Source organism: Canis lupus, chromosome 6 (assembly GCF_003254725.2).
Source record: "Canis lupus dingo isolate Sandy chromosome 6, ASM325472v2, whole genome shotgun sequence".
Taxonomy (NCBI): Eukaryota; Metazoa; Chordata; class Mammalia; order Carnivora; family Canidae; genus Canis; species Canis lupus.
This window is the reverse complement of record NC_064248.1, coordinates 65,423,856-65,446,218: the sequence shown is the minus strand read 5'-3', so window position 1 is coordinate 65,446,218 and position 22,363 is coordinate 65,423,856. Positions and strand designations below refer to the sequence as shown.

Sequence of the window (22,363 nt, the reverse complement as noted above, 5' to 3'; positions counted from 1 at the left end):
GGCATGTTATGACCTACATTTGTTTAAGATCTTCCAATGGCTATTAAAAAAGACACACCTAATATCTCCCTCTTATACCCTCTTAAAGTGTGCAAGAATATTTGATGGGCCAGGGTGACATGCTATATGACAGCTTCACATATACAGGACACACTATTATTAGCTATCTGAGATATTTCTTTGCCAGTTTGAGACAGTCTGAAAATGTAAATGTCCAGGAATATATTTTTTCTAATACCTGTTTTTCAGAATTCTAAACGATTAATCTTCATGCTATATACTTTTTAAATTTTCACTAAAAAAAGATGGAGCGCCTGGCTAGGTGATCTAACAAGCTTTAAAGAGCTTGTTGTTACTTTTGATCTCAGGATTGTGAGTTTGAGCTCCATGATGAGTGTAGAGATTACTTAAAAAACTAAAAAAAAAAAAAAAAAAAAATCTTTAAAAATTTTAAAAAATTAAAAAAGAATATTGTGGGTAAAGATTCTTATAGAATATAGTACACATTTTACTATCTTCTCAAAAATAATGTCCTTACCTTACCATATGCATGTAGATTACCCAAGAATAATCAGTATGAAAGGTATTTTACATTTTCTAGCATAGTTATGCCCTTTTTGTTTGTTTGTTTCTGAAATACAAAGAATTTTGTGGCAAATATCATCCACGATTTAGGATGAGGAAAGAATTTACCTTTTTACCTAGGACTTGTAGCTTTTTTTTTTTTTTTTTTTTTTTTGACACGAGAACTAAAATAGCCTATTATTCCTTTATATCCTCACTTTCCTGAAGCTCTTACCTAAATTCAGGGCATGGCCACAATATCTTAGGTTATTAAGACAATTTGATTTACACCTCAGTGTTTTATTTATTTATTTATTTATTTATTTGTTTATTTATTTATTTATTTATTTATTTGACAGAGAGAGCACAAGCAAGGGGAGCAGGAGAGGGAGGAGCAGACTCCCCACTGAGCAGGGAGCCAAATGTGGGGCTCATTCCTAGGACTCTGGGGATCATGACCTGAGCCGAAGGCAGATGCTTAACCAAATGAACCCCACCCATGAACCCCTGATTATAGCCTTTTTAAGTTAACTTGAAGATATAATTTATATACAATACATTGAGCTATTTAAGTGTACAGTTGATGAGTTTTGACAAACGCATACACCAAGAGCATGATCATCATTCTGTTACCTCAGAAGGGCCCTTTATTCTCTTGCAGTAGATCTTCTCGTAGCCCCCAGCTGTCCACCGATCTGTTCTCTGTTATAGTAATTTAGTCTTGCCTTTTCTGGACCTTTAGTTGAATGGCATCATACACTGTGTGCTCTTTTTGATCTTGCATGCTCCTGAGATTCATCTGTGTTGGTGGGAGCATCTGTAGTTTAATCCTTTTTGTTGCTGAGTAGTATTCCATTATAAGGAAACACCACTGTTTGTATTTTCATTAGGCATTTACATCGTCCCCACTTTTTCACTGTTACTTGTTTTTTTAAAAGATTTTATTTATTTGACAGAGAGGGAGAGAGAGCACAAGCAGGGGGAGCAGCAGGCAGAGGGAGAGACAGAAGCAGACACCCTACTGAGTAGGGAGCCCGACATGGGGCTTGATACCAGGACCCAAGGATAATAACCTTGAGCCAAAGGCAGACACTTAACTGGCTGACCTACCAAGGCTCCCCTTTCACTATTATTTGTAAAGCTGTCATTTTCCCAAGTGGCTGTATTATTACAGTTAGGAAACTGCTGTGAAACCTCCAGTTACTGCACATCCTCAACTAATATCTAGGATTGTCAGTCCTTTTAATTTCAGCCATTTGAGTGGTTTGTAGTGGCATCTCATTTTGGTTCTATTTTGCATTTGTATAATCACTAAGTTGTTTCTTGCTGATAACGTGTCAACTCTTATAGGCTTATGGGCCATTCATGTTTCTTTTTGAGAAGTGTCCATATATTTTGCCCATTTTTAATTGGGCTGTTTTCTTTTTATAATAATGAGTTATGAAGATTCTTAGTATATTCCTTATAAAAGTCTTTTGCTGGATAAATGTACTGTGAATCCTTTTCCTCAGTGTGTCTTTTCTTTATTTTTATTTTTTTAAAGATAGATTTATTTATTTATTTATTTATTTGTTTGTTTGTTTGTTTATTTATGATAGACACACACACACACAGAGAGAGAGGCAGACACAGGAGGAGGGAGAAGCAGGCTCCATCCCGGGAGCCCGATGCGGAACTCGATCCCATGCTCTAGGATCATGCCCTGGGCCAAAGGCAGGCGCTAAACTGCTGAGCCACCCAAGGATCCCCTTTATTTTTTTTTTCTTAATGATATCTTAAAAGGAGTGGAAGTTTTTCATGTTGATAAAAGATTACTCACCTTCAACATCTAGTTACTCCTATTTCACTCACCATTGTTTTTTTTTTTTGAGATTTTATTTATTTATTCATGAGACACACACACACACACACACACACACACACACAGAGGCAGAGACACAAGCAGAGGGAGAAGCAGGCTCCATGTAGGGAGCCGGACGTGGGACTCGATTCCGGGTCTCCAGGATCATGCCTTGGGCTGAAGGCAGCACTAAACCGCTGAGCCACCCGGGCTGCCCTCACCATTGTATTTTTAAGCAATTTTAGCATCATATTATTACCGTAGATACTTTAATATGCATTCCATGCTTTTAAAAAAAACACATGTCATTTTCACACTTTTAAAAATTAACTAAAATAGATTGAAAAGATAACAAAAGTATGTTTACAGTTATTTCATTTTTGTAAATTTGTTAAGCTTTGTTAATTTGTTTTGATCAGGATACAAAGAAGTCCATGTGGTACATTTGATACATTGCTTGAGTCATTTCTATCTTTTTAAAAAACTTTTTCCTTTTTTTTTTTTTTTTTGAAGAAATTGAGCAGATGGTTTGTACTGTGGAATTTCCCACATTCTGGATTTCTGGATTTGGCTTTTTATTTCCCCCGCTATATCATTTTACATGATTGATATATACTGTAATTGGATCTAGAGGTTTGATCAGGTCAGGTTTAAGTGTGTTTGTTTTGTTTTCTCCCAAGAACTTTCTATTGCATCCTATAAAAGAGGCACATGTTAGATTGTCTTTCTTTGTGATCTTATGATTGATTAGGTGGTTTAGGTATTATCAGCCTAATCCATCCATTATAATATTCCCTATCATTTATTTTCCTAGTGGGCTTAGCAGCCAAAATGATTGTCAATTTAGGCTTAAATATATTGTGGTAACAGAACCTCCAAAGTTACAGAAGCTCACAACAGCAAAGGTTTATACTGCTTCAAGCTGCGTCACCATTGAGGCTTGGCTTTGGCTGTGCAAACTGTCATCTTTAATTCACTCCATATTGTTTGTACCCGGGATCATAGTTTTTCCTATATGTTATCTTTTCTTCCCCTTTCCTCTCATTGCAACCACTAGTCGGTAATGAGTTTGAAAAATACAAGGACAGAAAAATATATTAAAATCCTATCTGCAGCATTGGTTGTGAGCGAGGCTTTCCTATGAATGAAGTGTGTTTAGAGTCAGGAAATCTGTTGAACAAAGCATATATTATTTCAAGCATACAGAATATGTAGGTACAGAGAATATCACAAATACCTGTATTCCAGTCACCCAGCTGAACCACTTCTTAGTATTGTACCATATTTGCTTCACATTTGGGAAAAATAAATAATTACTGATAATGCGTAACCCCTCTGGGTCCCCTCCTTCTTGATCAGATCAAGAAGGGCGTAACCATCATCCATAATTTGTTTGCTAGCGTTAGTGAGCTTTTTTTATTCTAATTTTGCTCTACAAGTACGTATATTTAACAGTTACTTTTTGTGTTTTTAACATTAATGATTATTTTTATTTTTAAGATTTTATTCATTTATTTGAGAGACAGAGCAAGCATAAGCAGGGGGTAGGGGCAGAGGGGGAGGGAGAAGCAGGCCCCCTGCTGAGGATGCAGGACCCAACCCCAAAACCCTAGGGTCATGACCTGAGCTGAAGACAGATGCTTAACTGACTGAGCCACCAGGAGCCCTTAACATTAATGATTTCACACTATCAATGTAGCTGTATAATTGTCTCTTGCCATTATGTTTTTCATACTTACACATGTTAATATGTGCATCGCTAGTTTATTCAATTATTCGAGCTAAGATACATCATAATTATTGATGTGATGACATTGAGCTAAGATACCATCACAATGATAGGTATTTTAGTGGTTTATGCTTTTTTGCCAATAATAAGGAAACAGTGGATGTTTTGGTATGTCCTTGTGCCTGTCTAGGCATACATGGACACACACACCTAGAAATAGAATTTTTGAGTGATTGAGCGTGCCCATTCTCCAACTTTATTAAATACTGCCAAGTTGTTTTCTAATAGTGTTTACCAACTTATATTCTCAGCTGTTAACACCATTATTCTCTCCTCATCAATCTTTTTGCTAAATAACACTTTGTTATTGACATAAATGTTACCATTCTAGTGGGTTTGAATTGATCACATTATTGTTTTAATTTGCAGTTCTCATATTACTTCATGTCTTTATTGGGTATTTTAGATTTCTCTCTTGTGAATTTGTTCTTCACTTTTACCGATGCATCTATTTCTCTGTAGTTAATGCATTTGGATGCTCTTTGTAGGCTATATAGTTTGAAAACATTTTTTCTTTTTATGCCTTCTCTTTTTTACTTTGTTTATGGTGTCTTTTGTTTTACAGAATAATGAAGTCAAATTTATCAGTCTATTCTCTTAGGGTAGTTGCTTTTGGTATCTTGATTAAGAAATACTTTCCTTTTTGCTGTCCTTAAGAAAATTTGCTCTACTTTGCAGTTATCCTGTAACTTTAGAAATGATAAAACTTTGCCTTTTTACAATTATGTTTTAGTTTATCTGGAAATGATTTTCGTTTATGGTTATGAAGGAAGAAACTAGTTTGGTTTTTGTGTTCTGGGGTTGTTGTTGTTGTTGTTTTGATAATATAGATAATATATTGTTTCAGTACTTTTAGTTCATAATTCATTCCTTTCCCCGGTGCTTTGTAATGATATCTTTATGTTTCTGTACATGTTAGAAGTGTGTTATCCATTGCTTCTTTTGTTTTGTTTTAATAGTATTAATATCTGATGATTTCTTTCATTTCTCCTCCTGGAGGAATTACCTGGTTTTGGCATGTCTTTTCCATCTGAATTTAAAACTCAGTTGCCAAGTTCCACAAACTCAAAAAATCCTTTTCCCCCAAAAAACGTCTTGTTGGAGTTTTTATTAGAATTAGACAGAAGAGAGGGAAGCAAACCATTAAGACTATGGAGAACAAACTGGAGGGTTGCTGGAGGAGCAGTGGGTGGAGGATGGATTAACTGGATGATGGGTATTACAGAGGGCACTTGTGATGAGCACTGGATGTTGTATGTAAGTGATGAATCACTCCTGAAACCAATATTACACTGTATGTTAATAAACTGGAATTTAAATAAAATTTTGAAAAAATAAAATCTATTTAAAAAGAAGATTTAGGCTGAGTTTATAGATCGATTTTGAAAGAAGTGTCACAGATTTATTTGCCTGTTGAAGTCTCCCAAATAAGATCTTGTATAATTCTCCATTTGTTGTGAGGCCTTCTAATAAAATTCTGTATTTTCCCCATTAATATCTCGTACTTTTAAAAATCAGGCTCATTTTTAGATAACTTGCAATATTTGTTTTTATTGTAAATAGTATCTTTTTAAAATTACATATTCTAATTGTTGCTCAGTGTCGAGGATCACAGTTGATTTTGCTGATTGCACCCTTGCTAAATTCTTTTACTTCAAATCATGTATAGAATCGCTCTCAAAATTACTATGTAGTTAATTATATCTTCTGTGAATGATAACAATTTGCTTTTTTTCTTGTCTTTACACCTTTTCTCTTTCTTTTTTTTCTTTAAAGATTTTGTGTATTTGACAAAGAGAGTGAACGAGAGAGCATGAGTGGGGGGAGGGACAAATGGAGAAGCAGACTCCCCACTGAGCAGCGAGCCAGATGTGAGGCTCCATCCCAGGACCCTGAGATTATGACCTGAGCCAAAGGCAGACACTTAACCAACTGAGCCACTCAGGCACCTCTACACCTTTTTTCTTGAATTACTGCATTAGCTAGGTCTTTTAATATAATTCTAATAAATAAAATCCCTAGTAGGAATCATCCTGACCTTAAAAAGAATGCTTCTTGAGTTTTTCACCATTGTTTGCCTGTAGGTTTAGATAGATAAACTTTATCTGATTACAAAACCTTTACCTGGGCAAGGATTCTTTCTTTTATTTTATTATTTTGTGAAGTATTTTTTTTAATTGAATGGGTGTTGGAATTTGTTGAATTCTTTTGGTTAACAATGTTTTGTCTTTATTTCTTAATTTGGTAAATTACATTAGTATATTTTCTAATGCCCTTTTGAGTTACACTCACTTTTTTCAAGATATTATACTTAAAGTGTGTATAATTTATTAAATATTTTTTATCCTTTTAATAAAAGAATACCCTGTCATTTCTTCCCTTGTGCTGTTTTATGCATCAAGATTATACAAGTCTTATGAAATGAGTTGAAAAGCACTCTCTATTCTAGAGCAGTTTTTTTCAAGATTCAGTATATATTTGGCTATTGGCTTTTTTTTTTTCTTTTAAGATTTTATTTATACATGAGAGACACACAGAGAGAGGTAGAGACATAGGCAGAGGGAGGAAGCAGGCTGCCTGTGGGGAACCCAATACGGGACTCAATCCCAGGATCCTGAGTCACACCTGGAGCCAAAGGCAGATGCTCAATCACTGAGCCAGCCAGGCATCCCAGCTTATTTTCTTTAATGGTCATAAACTATTAAGGCTTTAATTTATATTAGTCAGTTTTTTTTTTTTGTTTTGTTTTGGGGAAGTTTTTCTTTCTGTCTGTTTTTAAGTTTATTCATTTGTTGTTATAAATTTATTAAGATTAAATTGATGATTCTCTACAAAGGTCTGTATTAACGATTCTTTTAAAATTCAGATTATTAATTTTTTGGCTATGGACGTGATTTTTAAACATATATGTTGAATGAAGTTAACATTTGATAAGTAAATATTTGTTGAATGAAATTAACTCTTTGGGGGCACATGGATGGCTCAGTCAGTTAAGTAGTTAAGCGTCTGCATTTGGCTCAGGTCATGATCTCAGGGTCCTGGGATCCAGCCCTGCATGGGGCTCCCTGCTCAGTAGGGAGTCTGCTTCTCCCTCTCCTTCTGCCCTTACCGGCCTAATGCTCTTTCTCTCTCTCTCAAATAAACAAAATCTTTAAAAAGAAATTACCTGTTTGTACATGTATGCCTGTATTTGAAACTTTTCATGAAAACTCAAAAGATTTCAGTCTTTCACCCTGTCTTCTGTCTTGCTTTAACAAAAATTAATAATTGGGGGAGGGGGGATGAAAATTTAATAATTGAGAGTCTCTTTCAGTGTAAAAAGAGTGAGACATACATTAAGTTATATTTTTCTCTCTTCTTCCTCCACTTTTCCTCCTTCCAAAGCATGGAATCTGATATGAAGAGAGGAGATCACCTTAGCCACCTGCTTAATCCTTCCTAAGCAAAGACCAATAAAATAAATGTTTTAACCAGCTTCTGCAGCTTATAGAACTCTAAGATTTATATAACTTATTATAAACCTGTATTTCAGATGCTTGATGTGTGGTCCAATAGCTTTTAAAATCTTCCGATGTTATTCCATATTTACAACTAAATCTATTTGTACTTTACAGAACAAATTTGTGAAAGATTAAAAAGAATAAATTATTATCCAAAAGTTACTGTAATGATTGATATAAGCCCATATTTGTAAAAAGAGGGTGGGTGAATTCATCATATCCCTGTATATGTACAAACATATATACATATATTTGTCTAGGTATAGAAATAGCTATACAAGAATATACACCAGTAGAGTGAAATTCAGAGAAAAATGTACAGACTGTATTTATTGAATTATTTTAAAAGTATTTGTTACTTTAAAAAAAAGTATTTGTTACTTTTAAAAATTCTAATTATATGAAACTAATGAGTTTTGTATGTAATTCCTCTCATTTCAACAATAAAATGACATATTCTGATTACTAGTATAAAATAATTGACTTTGGTAGAAACAATAATACTTTTCCATTCTTTTTTAAAATTAGATGAATATTGATGGAAAGTAATACAACTTTATTGGAATTACAATAGACATGTTTATGACTATTACATATATTATATATATATTATATATATGTATGTATATATATATATATATATTTGAAACAAAGTTTAGCAACATTGGTCTTGTTGATTAGGTAAATGTCCTTAGTGTTATGTGTCAACTTGTTTCCCTTTCCGTGAATTTTTGAACTTTGGAGTAAATTACAGTGGTTAGTAAACTTTTACTATAAAGGCCCAAATATTATATATTCTAGGCAACTAGATCACGTGGTCTAGGTTGCAGATACTTAACTGACATTGTGTAGCACCCAAGCAGCCATAGACAATAGGCCTAGGAGCCTTTCATGGATGTATTTTAAAAGTTTATTTACAAAACGAGATGGCAGGCCAGATTTGGCACACAGGGCCTATTTTGTCCTACTGAAATATATAAATATTAATAGTTATTAGTGAGAATTAATGGGAAGTTTTAAATAATGCCAGACATTTTTTCATAAACATGCTACACCAGTCTCACCATATTTAGAAATCAGATAAAACCAAGTATTGTAACAGACTGCTATGCAGTCTCAGTATCAATTAAAATGTATCATATACAAAGAGAGAAATACATACATGCAATCGAGGGATTCAAATTTATACTTCATATTTCATTTTGCCATTGTCAAGGAATATTCAATGAAAAGTTATTTAATGTAAAAAGCCAAAAAAAACATTTGAATATGTTTGTGTATTTTAATGATATAAATGAAACTTTGAAAGTTATGTGTTTTCAATTCGTGCTGTCTTCATATTCATAGGGTTAAACTGTGGAATTAGTTGATTACAAAAGATACAAAACTATGAAAAAATGTTAAGATTATTATATGAAACTATTTTAGAGTAGTCAAGGTTTAAGACCTCCCAGAGTAATTTAGTTTGTTCATGATTTTGTTGAAAGAAACAGTCAAATTTGTAGAGTAGAAAAAGGCAGTGGTTTTCATGCAATTATTATTTGCCTCTTTGTAGTTTAAAGAATGCCCTTTTTTCCTCCCTCTTATTCTTTGCCTCATCCAGTTCTGGAAGTTGCAGTACTCAGTACAGAAGGACAGGTCCAAGACTTTAAATTTCCTCTGGGCATCAAAGGAGCTGGCAGTTCAATCCAACTCTCTGCAAATACTGTCAAGCAGAACAGCAGGAACGGTAAGATGGAGCAGAGTCTTTTAAAATATAGACAGGTTTTTTTGTTTCATTTAAATCTATTAATCCTAAAATGCTGAATATTTGACTCCTAATATAACAATACTGCCTATCATTTAAAAGCAGATTTAAAATAACGCTTTACTCTTTCCCAAGAAACTTAATCTAAATAGAGTCCACAAGGATTTTTTTCCCTTTTATTCTTATTTGAATGTACCTTGTTTATTCTTAAGTATATTTCCTGTAAAGGCATATGATTATTTTTACCTTCCTAGGGCTTGCAAAGTTGGTGTTCATCATTTACCGGAGTTTGGGACAGTTTCTTAGTACAGAAAATGCAACCATAAAACTGGGTGCTGACTTTATTGGTCGGAATAGCACCATTGCAGTGAATTCCCACGTCATTTCAGTTTCAATCAATAAAGAATCCAGCCGAGTATACTTGACAGATCCTGTGCTTTTTACCCTGCCACACATTGATGTAAGTTATATATGCTAATGAAGTAGTGGAAGGTTATAAAACCAGCGAGGAAGGAAAGCAAAACCTGGCATGCTGAGGATGGGGAGAGAGGGAATGAGGAGATGGCAGAGAGGAAAGAAAAGACCTTTACATTTGAATTTCAAATGTTGGACTAGGTCAGAGACATAAGTTTATTTAAGTCTGTGAACATAAAATTAAATGAGCCTGGTTCAGTGATTATTAGAACTTAAGTGTATTCTTAATGAAAGCTAATTCAGTAATCAACAGGAAAATGTAAATGACTGTAATTTGTTTTGGAATGAAAATTAACTCTTACCTTAACAGCAGGATAGCCAAGTATTAACTGTTAGGACTCTGCCTTTTTTAAAAGTGTGGCAGACCTTTTTGTTTTTGTTTTTGTTCTTTTTGATTTTACTGATCGTATGTGACGCAATTGTTATCAAGCATTGGGTTTTTAAAAATGTAGGCTTAAAGAGATGTGGTTCATCTGCCGTGCCTTAGAATGAAGTTGGTAGTTAAATCATACACTGTGTTGGAAGATTGTCTGCAGAATTTTGGTTTCTGTTATAAGCAGAGTGAAAAAGTGCCCAGATAGCCGAGTGGATCTCCAGAATTGGCAAAGAAAAATAAATTTGTGCAGCCATTCTCTTATACCTATTGCAGTTGGTTCACTCTCTTAAAAATCTTGACATCACTAACATGTCACTTAGAGTAAAAATGGGCCCCAGATTGATTTTTAAAAACTTGGTCCTCATAGAATTTTCTCAACAAATTCATGGGTCTAATTTTGTCAGAAAAGAAAAAAAAAATGATTCCAGTGTACCATCAGTATGTAAAATCATAAGATGGAAATTGTAATTGTGTAAAATGGGTCTTTGGTAATTTAGAGTACACTTTAGAGTGTTTCGGACTATAAAACCCCTTTTAAGTTAGATATCTGCCTTGTATAACATAGTCTACAATTTTGCTGATGAAAAACTTTATAGTCCGAAACATGCAAAGTTTAATCTAAATTACCTTTTACACATATTAAACAATTGCTATTGCCATCTTAGAGTGTAAAATCCTAATTTTATCTTGTCATTTTATTTCCCAGCCTGACAATTATTTCAATGCAAACTGCTCCTTCTGGAACTACTCAGAAAGAACTATGATGGGATATTGGTCTACCCAGGGCTGCAAGCTGGTTGACACTAATAAAACTCGTACAACGTGTGCATGCAGCCACCTAACCAATTTTGCAATTCTCATGGCCCACAGGGAAATTGCAGTAAGTATTTGCACTTCTAATTAGTAGCAGAGAAAAACCTCGGAGATTCAAAACAGCTTGTATAATAGTCCCTTCTTTGGGTGCTTCTCGGAATTAAAAAGAAAACAAAGTAGTGTGGATTTCTAATTGTTTCTACACTGTCCATATATTTTAGGAAGTCTTGATACTATATTTATTGTTACTTCTCAAAATCATGTGCTTTACAGACTCATTCTAAGTTTTTCTCCTGTCGGCAGGTGTTTGGCAGAGGCAGTCAGGGGATTTTAAAAATGAATAGCAATAGGTCCTACAAAAGAGAATGAGGCTCTAAGGTTTAACCCATCCTCCCCATCTTGAATGTTTGAATCTTGTTTTACAGCTTTTGTTTTAAGTTTTCTTAACAACTTTGCACACTACTAAAACTGCATATTTTGAAAGGTGAGGATAGCTTCTAGAATGTTTCTTCATATTCCTTTCTGTGGTTAAGAAAATGATAGCCAGAAGATAAAAAATATTTTAAGAAATATAGCATGAAAACTCTCAGATCTATTGTGTATTTGACTTTTAGTATGTAAATAAATGTTAAAACTCAAGGAGAAAATGAAAACTTAAATTTTTTTTTTGTTAGCCAGGAAAGTCATTAAGATGCCACTTATTTTTAATCAAAACTGAGTATCCTTTATTTTATTATTTAAATATTTGTGTTTATGTAGGTAATTATTTCAGCCATTATTTTTAAAATAATTGGACAGTTGCATTATTTTCTAGGTAAAATCTTCCACTTTCAGGGTCATTCTTTGGATATAAAAGTTAATAAGATAATACTGAATCCTGTTACATGATCAAATTTTCTTTTTAGTTTTGGGCCCTGCTTGAACACGTCAGAATATTCACAGAGTTTCGTATTAAAAGATGAGCTACCATATATGAAAGCTATCTTACCTTTAGTTGATGCAGGAATACTAATGTTCCCCATATTATTTTTATTTTCAGTACAAAGATGGAGTTCACGAATTACTCCTTACAGTCATCACCTGGGTGGGAATTGTCATTTCCCTTGTTTGCCTGGCTATATGCATCTTCACCTTCTGCTTCTTCCGTGGTCTGCAGAGTGACCGCAATACTATTCACAAGAACCTTTGTATCAACCTTTTCATTGCAGAATTCATTTTCCTAATAGGCATTGACAAGACGAAATACATGGTAAGCACCCCTTCAGCTTATTGCCCTTGGATCTCTGAAAATTATTATAACAGGTGTGAATCCACACTTGATGCCAATATTGGTATTTGACCTTGTAACTTAATATAGTTGACAGTGGCAATATTGGAGGATAATTTGTAATAAATTAAAAGCGCAATCATTAGGTATTATTACTGTGAGTTAACTCATTTCTCATATCAAGACGCATTTGCATTTTTCTGGGTGGTTATTAAGACATGTCATTTGAGTAGAAGAGTCCTGGGGATACAAAAATGAAAAGATCCTATTTTTATCATTTTCATTTTGCTTACATAGTCATTCTGACCAGTGATCATTTCTTCATCTTCTGAGCATTTGTTCATCATCATGAGGCCTCAGTGTCAGAAACAGTACTTAATAAGTAGTTAATGCTCTACCCTATGTTCATCTGCATCAGAATGAATTTAGGAATGTTCCACCTATGACAGGAAAAGAAAGGAATTAGAGCCAGGGTATTCATCATTAAAATGAATTTTTAAATTCTGTTATTGAAAAAATAGAAATAATATATTTGGAAACAATTGCTCTAAAGATGTATGGTGCCAATAATCTAAGTAGAATATTCAGATTCAATTGTGGATAATTCTAGAAGAGAAATTAATATATGCTTTCTTATTTACACTTAATTTCACTAAAAGTAATTATGTCTTACAGTGATGAAATTTCTAGCACACCTGCCATTATACTCTGTACACATTAAACTCTTCAAATTTGGCAATGTTTAGAACTCATTTCCATCTATTAAAAAATTTTTTTTAAGAAACAGTAATTTACTCTAATGTATTTTAAAGATAATCAGTGAGCACTGTCAGTGAATATTGTATCATTTTGAGGTGGTCTGTTTGTGTTAATATGTTCTCTTTTGTGTTTTTTTGTTCTTTTCCTTTATAGATTGCTTGTCCAATATTTGCAGGACTTCTACACTTTTTCTTTTTGGCTGCTTTTGCTTGGATGTGTCTAGAAGGTGTACAGCTCTATCTGATGTTGGTTGAAGTTTTTGAAAGTGAATATTCAAGGAAGAAATATTATTATGTTGCTGGTTACTTGTTTCCTGCCACAGTGGTTGGAGTTTCGGCTGCTATTGACTATAAGAGCTATGGAACAGAAAAAGCGTAAGTAATTGCAAGCGACCTGAGTGTTTTTCAAGTGAATAATTTTTTAAAGCCTGTTAGCTGTCAGTGAGGGTCCCTGACAGACTAAAATAGCATCTGAAAGCTTTATTGGTAAGAGAATGGGCATGCCGTGCACAAATTACAATCAAGTCTTTTGTAATTCTCTGGGTTCAGAGGATTTGTACTCTGGCGAGGCAGATTCTAAATTATGGACTTTCTTTTTAACACAAAAGATTGACCTGAAACAAATTGAAAAAGTAAATAACTTTTTGGCCTTAGAAAGATATTAAGTAAAAATTCTTCTGAACTTAAAGCATCTGACAGGTTTAACTACTCGGTTTTAACCTAATGCTTCATTAGCTCTCTTTGTGCAGCCGACCCTCTAGCTAACTCTCATTCTGAATTGTGACAGTAGCACATTCCATCTCATATGTTCTACTTTGATAATATTTTCTCAGGCAGTTTGAAAGGATTAAAATAAGTCACTGTCTTTCATTTATAAAAAATATAGATATTTATGGAAAATGACAAAAGGTAGACATAGTCATGTTTCTAAGGATTTTATTTGCTAGAGACGTGAATTTGCCTCCCAATTCTGTTTATATTTGCCTTTGATAAAATTAGTTATAGAAAGATTCCTTGGACTAAAGAAAGCTTTTTGACTATGATGATGATGAAAGACAAATAAAAGAAATTCAGTAGGGATTTAGTGTTCTATGAAAAATGAACCACTAAGTAAAATCTGTCTTAATAAGTTTATGCATCATTTACTCTAATTCTATAGGAGTGCTATGCTTTGATTTTTTTATCTCATATTCATCCATTCCCAGTTGAGGTATTATATTTATGCTGTACTGTTTTGAAACAAGCATAACAGCAGAACGTTTGGTTTGTCTGTTATGTTCCATAGGGTTAAACACTAAGCTCAGATAGAGATCTGAAAGGCAAGTTTTGAAGATCAGAACTTTAAAGTGACGAGACAGTTTGGAATATTGAGTTTCAAGTTTTTCTTGGTAAAGTCAGAGGTCTTAAGAATCAGGGATTGGGGTGCAGTGGATTTATTGTTTTCCCCGTATGAGCATAATAATGTATGCCTTTACTAAATTTAAAACCTGAAATGGAAAACAGTAAGTTGAAGTAAGTAAATTACTACTCTTTTACATCAGAGCCAACTCAGAGTTATTAAAATTCTGACAAATGAATGATTTATGGTGAGTAAATTTTCATGACAATGAAAATTTCAAAGGCAAATCTAAAGACAATTTTGTTTGTTAGTTTTAAGTTCTATATTTTTTGTAATGTGGAGGATCCACTGGATCTACTTAATACATACTCTTTTTCTTCTCATAATAGTTGCTGGCTTCATGTTGATAACTATTTTATTTGGAGTTTCATTGGACCAGTTACCTTCATTATTCTGGTGAGCAGACTGTATTTTCCCTTCATTTTTAGCTTATTGCTTTCACAGTGCTACTGAAACCGAGATAATTTATTTTATTGTTAATTTATCTTTGCATTCAAGGATTTATAAACATATCTGGCCTACAGGATAAAATTATGTAGCATATCTTAAATGACATACCGTTATTGAGAGTTTATATATGGGCTGATTAGTACTATTTCAAAAATCCTCTTTCCTTTAAAAAGTACTTTTTCTTATATAATTTACTTTGCTACAATGTCCTGTCATAATCTAAAATCTATATAAGCCATGTTAAGATTTCATGATTTGGGCCTAGTTTAATAATTAGAAAAGGAATAACTGAAATGTGTAGTGTATTTTGTTTTTGAGTAGTGGAGTTTTTTGCTAAGAGTTTTATTAGTTCAGGAAGCTCTGTCTCCAAAATCTGTAATATTAGCCCTGTACCAAGCTATACAGCATTTATAAATTAAATGAATTTTATGGAATTGAAAGAACATTAACTTAATATTTATTATATTAATTTCCACATAGTAATTTAGTTCTTTTAAATAAATATCCATACTCTAAATTCTTTTTAGGGTACAAAAAATTTTTTAACCATAGATTAATAAATGAGTATTAAATCAATTTTAAACTCATTAGAAATAAAATTACTTTTCTAAGACTTTAAAATGCCAAATAAAGAGATGTATGGGTAGCTTAGTGGTTGAGCATCTGCCTTTGGCTCAGGGTGTGATCCCGGGTCCAGGGATTGAGTCTCGCATCAGGTTCCTGCAGGGAGCCTGCCTTCTCCCTCTGCCTGTGTCTCTGCCTCTCTCTCTGTCTCTCATGAATAAATAAATAAAATCTAAAAAAACAAACAAAAATACTGGTCTTCAATTTTTTAAAAATAATTTGATGTAAGTCAAATATAGTGACATTAAGGTGTGTGTAGTTTTTTTTGTTTTGTTTTGTTTTGTTTTACTGCTCACATTACAATTAGTCAAATATTTGAAATATAATTGAATTAAAGGATGTAGCTAAGCTATTTGGAATTTGATATTTAAAACTTTTCACTGAGTTTTAGCATTATGCTGTTACAGATAGATGCTATTGACTATTATAAGATTGAAAAGAAAATGTAAACAAATTTAAATATTGCCTAGATCTTTTAAATACATGTTTTAAGGATTTTTTCTTTAACGGATATACATGAGCTTATTAGGATATTTCTGTAGTAAGCTAGTGTTTCATAAAATTGAGAAAATTTTAGTTTAAAGAAACTTAAAACTACTTCAAATGTATGTACTATCATCCTTACTTAAAATGAATTATTTTATACACTTACACAAAGCAAAATGAAAATTTGAGGTAAACACCTGTATGAATCAAGCCAGTAAAATATTCTCAGGTGTTCCCAGAAAAGCTGAATTCTCATCAGAATTACTCGATCCAAATGATTGTGCCCTAGTTTTTGTTCTTGGTTTATTTAGGTTAACATAGCCTAAGCCATTCTCAAACTAAATAGTAAAGAGCTGATTTGAAGTGGTATAGTCTTTAAAGACACAGGCTTTTCTTTTTTTCCCCCCTGAGCCCTTAGCTAAATATATTGATAACTTTAAAAATTGTAAAGACCATTTAAGAGATATTTGGTCTGTTCAAGTATCATGTGTTAACTTATGTTGTATTATGGTTTTGTTTATTTCTATCTAAAAAGAAATACTAAGTATTTCTTTTTAGATAGAAAGTATTTTAGATAGAGTATTAAAAAGTTTTTCACTTGGTCGAAAGACTTTAATATTCACATATACTCGGCTTCTAGTAGGAAAGGAGGTGAAAAACATTTTTATTATATTGCCCATTTACAGTCTGAGCCTACTATTATTTATTAGTTTTGTCATCTTTGTTATCCTGTACCAAATCATGTAGGTTAAAATGTGAAGGGCTTTGTGGAAAAACATTCCCAACTTTTATTTTTTTTTTTTTCATTCCCAACTTTTAAAAAACAAAAAACAAAAACAGCAGGAAGCTGTTTTGACAGTACAGATCCTAGGAGTAATTCTGCAACTGCTTTGCCTCTAATTCTCCCAACACAGAGAGACAAAGAGTGATATAGAGGTGCAAAACCTCTTGCATAACCTAAACTGAGATATGATTGTATAGCATATTTTTGAATATATATATTAATACCACATACATCCTACTGACGAGAAAGGATATTTAAAAGTCCATTCAAACACAAATCTTAATAACATAAATTATATTGTACATACCCTTTTAAGGAGTACTCTTAGAACAAAAATTACTTATTAAAACTCCTGGAAAGGGTAGTTTTGCTTTTCCACCGTTCGTGAATTGAAGCCATTTAACTTAGTAGTATTAAGTGTATGTTTTTAATAACGTCCTATGAAGAAAAATAGCATGCTATGGAAGATGAAACCTCTTGCTTCTGTATTTCTATAGACCGTCTTGCCTACAGGCACTAGAGTTATTATATCTATGAGAAAAGTGCTTGTAAGTAATGAGCAGTGGGAAACCATTAGTATGCCTGAAATGGTTTAATGAAAGCTTGGATCATGACACGTCAGGAGCTGTTCTTATCATTTGGACAGCTCCATCTGCATCGTTAATAATTAATTCAGTTCAGTAAGAGTTCAGCTCACACACTCATTTAGAAGTCTTCTTCAGAGAACACCTCTCTGGCTGCTAGTCCCACGGAGAAATAGGTTTCTGCTTGGCTAACAGCAAAGATCTAGAGATACAAGTGCAGTTTTAGAGTTGCATTTGCCAGGTAGCAAAAGCTCCAGGGAGGACAAAAAGGGTCAGAACATGTGCAGTTCAGTTAGGTTACTTCAGAGTGGTGTTTCTCTTTTTCTGTCTTATCATATCCATGTCAGCACTGCGAGTTGTGGAGTGAATTTTAAGCTGCTAAGCTCAGACGGATGTGATTCAATTGAGCAGGTTGATGACTGTAAAACAAACTGTGCGCTCCTGTAATCGGTGGTACCTTCTTTTTTTAAACTCCTTTGTGTCTTTGTGTCACCAGTAGGGGTGACAATTAGCTATGCCATATCATTAAGTAGCAAATTCTATCAGCAAATTCTACTGGCAGATTATTTATATAAGAACTTATGAAACTATTATTTTGAGGTAGGTAAAAGAGTATTATTTGTCATTAGAAGGAATGCCCCAGTTGGCAGTTAACTCTGTTTAGCTGAATAGGAAAATCTGTTTCTTCTGAATTTGCTCTCTCTTTCACCTAGAATTCTAGCAAGTTAGCTGTCTACCTATTTACCTGCGTGCACACACACACATGCACAAAGAGAGCAGAGTTAAAATCTGATTAATTCCTGAATGAGTTGCCTCATCTCTAGAATTAGTCATCAGGGTGGGCAGTTAGCTGGTGGGTTGGCCAACAGTATACAGCACAGTCCTGTTACTCTGCTTCCTGGTGACTTCTGTGTGAGAGATTCAGTAATGACATGCACTTGCCAGGTTTATCTTTTTTTTTTTTTTCTTTACTTACCAGGTTTAGACAAATCTTTGTATACAAAGCTGTAACTCTGTCTTTCTCCTTCCTCACTGATGCATGGTATCTTTCAACCTATCCCAATATATGTACTATGTTTAAGCTTAGTAGAATTTTGTTCGAAAGAAAAAAAAAAAGTAGACAAAGTGGCTGCACTGGAATTTCAGAGGAGAGGAGCAGCACTTGGGCAGTAGAGACATTCTTCTCTCCTGACCTTTGGCCAGCTTTCCAGTAAGAAATAGGGGAAATTCCTTTGACGGTTGAATTTTATTTTATTTTGACGGTTTTTTTTTTTTAATGCATACCAAAGGCAGGAAAATAAATTGGGAAGAAATAAAAGTGAGGAAAAAGACATCACTTACTGTAATCAGAAAGAAAAAAAAAAAGCACAGGAGTTTATGGCTGGAAAGAGCCATTTATGTCATGGGGAAAATGCAAAGAAGGAAGAATTCAGATTTACAGTCAGTACTTCATTTGAAACTAAATTTTTTTTTTTTTTGGCCTGTAAGTGACTATTTTGGATAATAGATTTAATCAGAGATATTTCTATTTGCTCTTTAATTTCTTGTTCTGGTTCCCTTAGTTACATTTTAAGAGCATGGCAAAGGAGAAGAGAAAGGGGAAAAAAAAGTATTTTACTCTACAAAATCATGACTCTTATGAGGAGCAGATCACCTCCTGAAAAAGATCACAGACAACAATATTCTGTCTATGAAAATAAATATATTTACATTTCTTTAGTACTGGAGAAAAAATCGAACTCTAAAATTTCATTTAAAAAATATTTACACTTCAGGATTTGTTCTATTTAATTCCAAAAAACATTTCACTTTCATACATATTGGTGATGCTATATTCCAAATGTTCAATACCTAAATGACATGAGTATCTTTTTCATTTCTTTAATAAGACTAATAAACATATTAGTGAAATTTTTAATGTGGAATTGTGGAAAAGTATCTTACGTTTAGCTTTTTTTTTTTTTTTTTTTTTTTTTTGACATTTTATGGTATGGCTCACACTATTCTGTGTGCCTTTTTCCATAATTACTTTGTCTTGAAATGATGGTATTTTGTCTTATTGAAAATACCATTGCTTCATTATTTTTATATTTTCAAGTCCTATTTCAAAATCCAAATTAGTGTTGGAGTTAACTATACATTTCTTGGCAACCTAAATATTAGTCTACTGGCTATAATTATTCCATTTAGTTTTTTGAAATTGGAAAAAATCACAGACATTTGTGAAACAGTCTGAGTGCAAAAACCCTTCTGTGGTTTTATGATTATTTTTCTAGTATTTTTAATTGTTTTTAAAGAGACTTACTTTTAAAACATCCTTTTGAAACTTTCAATTCTACGTATGTTAGAAACGACAGCCCTTTTTTTGGACTCAATTATGAGCTTGTGTGATGTTTAGGTATGTGAGTAGAACACAAACAAGTTTGAGAAAACCGAACTCACTGTCAAACATACTGTTTATCTACTGGGAGTAGGAGTGTGTGGACATTTTAGCCATTTGCTGATTATGGGATGGTAGTATTTTGCAAAGAACAGAATTAGTTATTCTAGCAAGTCGATCAGATAGAAATCATTTGAAGAGCACACCTTTAATGATCAGGATTTCTTTAAGGCTGTATTTTATGCATTAATTAATTTATTATTTATCTTCAACTCATCATCTCTGAATGATTTCTAAAATAGCTTATTCTATATAGAGTAGAATCATTCATATATATATATATATATATATATATATATATATATATATGTTGTTGTTTTACTAAGACTCTTAATTTTCTCGCCCAGAGTAAACTGGTTAATTTTATTTGTGAAGATGCTGGGCTATGGAGCCAGCACACAGTATATTTAATCTCAACACTGACATTATAGTAGCTAAGTAATCTTTGGCTAGGTACTTAGCATCTCAGAATGTAAAATGACTGTCCAAGTGCTTCCTATTACCTCTGGACATAGGATTATTGATTATTGTTGTTGTTTTTCCCATAATTTTCTGAACTTGTTTTCATTGTGAATGTACCGTATTTGTAACTAGAAAGAAGCTATATAATGTTTAAAAATCTCAGTAGGGTGAGAAGAGAGGATATATCTCACAGTCTGTTTTTTAAGGATTAAATATGTTTTCTATGTCACGTTCAACTTGGTTAGTCCTCAGTCTTAAAAAAAAACAAAAAGAAATCGCTTTGTATCATATTTAAACTTTAATTCTAATCTTCAATGAGTAGATTTCATTTTCATTGCAGTTTTATTGGGAAATGTGCTAGTTCTAAAATACCAGATTTTAACCTGGTCGTCTTCATTGAAAAAATAAGTTGGAAATAAAAAAGAAAAAAATAGGTTGGGATATGTACATCCTCAAGATTTCACATTTTCACCTCATTTTCATGATACTTTATATATTCACATTTTTCCCACATTATTTTCTTGTACTTTATATATTATAATGGATAACTTTCTCCTTCCTGGAGTGTACTACTACCCCTACTATTATTTAATTCCTGAGGGGATAATTAATATGCTTAGAAAGTGATAAACCAAATTGTGGCCCTATATGCTTTAGGAAATTGTGTAAGAAAAGGAAGGGGGGGCAGAAATCAACCCTAGGTCCAGAGTAATGGAATGAAAGAAGTAAATGGTTATATTAGGACATTCAACAAGAAGGGTCGAGACATTTAAAGGATTTTAACTTTGAGTCTACAAAGCACCTTTTCTTTCCTAAGAGTTGCATCAGTTTGTTTGTTTATTTCAGTTTTGTTTTGTTTTAGGATATTTAGAATTCTTATTTGTAACCATTCTCTAATTTGACTTGTTAAGACTTACTGTTGCATAAAATAAAAACACTGTTGATTTTGCCTTTAAAAAAATTAGAGATAGACTGTACCATCATTCTTTAGTATTAAATCAAGATATTTACTGTACTATCAGAAGGATCTCCCTAATTTCTCAAAGGTAGATATTGTATCTTATCCACAATACAATAAGCAGATTCTTGTGTGGAGCAGTAAGGTAAATAAATATGTATTAAATGACTTGCATTTTATTGTAGTGCCCGTGACAATATCAATATTTATTTATTCCGTAACCAAGTGGAATAGTCATTGCAATATAAAGCTAGAAAAATGTTTCTATAAATCTGTTTGCTTTTTCTCTAGACAATAAGTTAATTTTTAAGTAGTTTTTTTTTTAACAGAGAGCTTCTTTTGTCCTTCTTTTGTTAATATTAAGTAATTAACATGAAACGATGAACGCTATCTGCCAACACTTGCAAATTATGCCCATTAACCTCATTTTATCCCTTAAGAGGAAATTCTACATCTAAGAGAAATAATAAGGCACAGTTGACAAAATGAGTGATAAACAGCTTAGATTAAAGCCTTCACTCTGTTCCTAAACTCATCATTAGGAAGGACTTGGTTGGAAAGTTTATTTATTGCTCTATATAATTTTTTCTAATTATAAAATCAGAAGTAGTGATGAATGAGTAGAATAACATCATCATTTTATCAGATGGTATTGTGACTCCGTAAAAATGATCATCGTATTATAACGAAATTACGCTGAGTGTTTTAACACCAAGGAATTGCTTTTGTCCTTATTTGTCCTTTTCTGAATACACCATTTAGGCTTGTACTCTTCCAGCAAGTAAAGCTCACAAAATAGAACTTTGCTTTGTCTTTTTAAAATATGTAATAAACTGAAGCAAATAAAATGTCAAATCCAGGAGTGATCAAACTTAGTTCTGTTTTTAGAGCATAAAAATGGAACTGCCTTCCCATTGTCCAGCGGTCTGCCAGGTTTCTGTAGAAGCCAATGCAAATTACAAATATCTCTCTCTTCAGCCAAAACATGTCCTTTCTTCTGAGTTCACTCATGTTGACCTCTCGAGTCTTCCCTCCATGACAGATTCCA

The 22,363-nt window shown here is 33.0% G+C and overlaps 1 protein-coding gene across 1 annotated transcript in view; it reads left to right on the top strand.

The window, feature by feature from the left end:
* ADGRL2 (adhesion G protein-coupled receptor L2) overlaps positions 1–22,363 on the top strand; it is a 190,652-nt gene that overhangs the window by 154,677 nt on the left and 13,612 nt on the right. Inside the window, 6 exon segments of the mRNA XM_049111760.1 lie at positions 9,297–9,422; positions 9,695–9,900; positions 10,997–11,170; positions 12,143–12,352; positions 13,283–13,503; positions 14,857–14,923. Of these exon segments, the coding sequence (XP_048967717.1) occupies positions 9,297–9,422; positions 9,695–9,900; positions 10,997–11,170; positions 12,143–12,352; positions 13,283–13,503; positions 14,857–14,923 (1,004 nt within the window).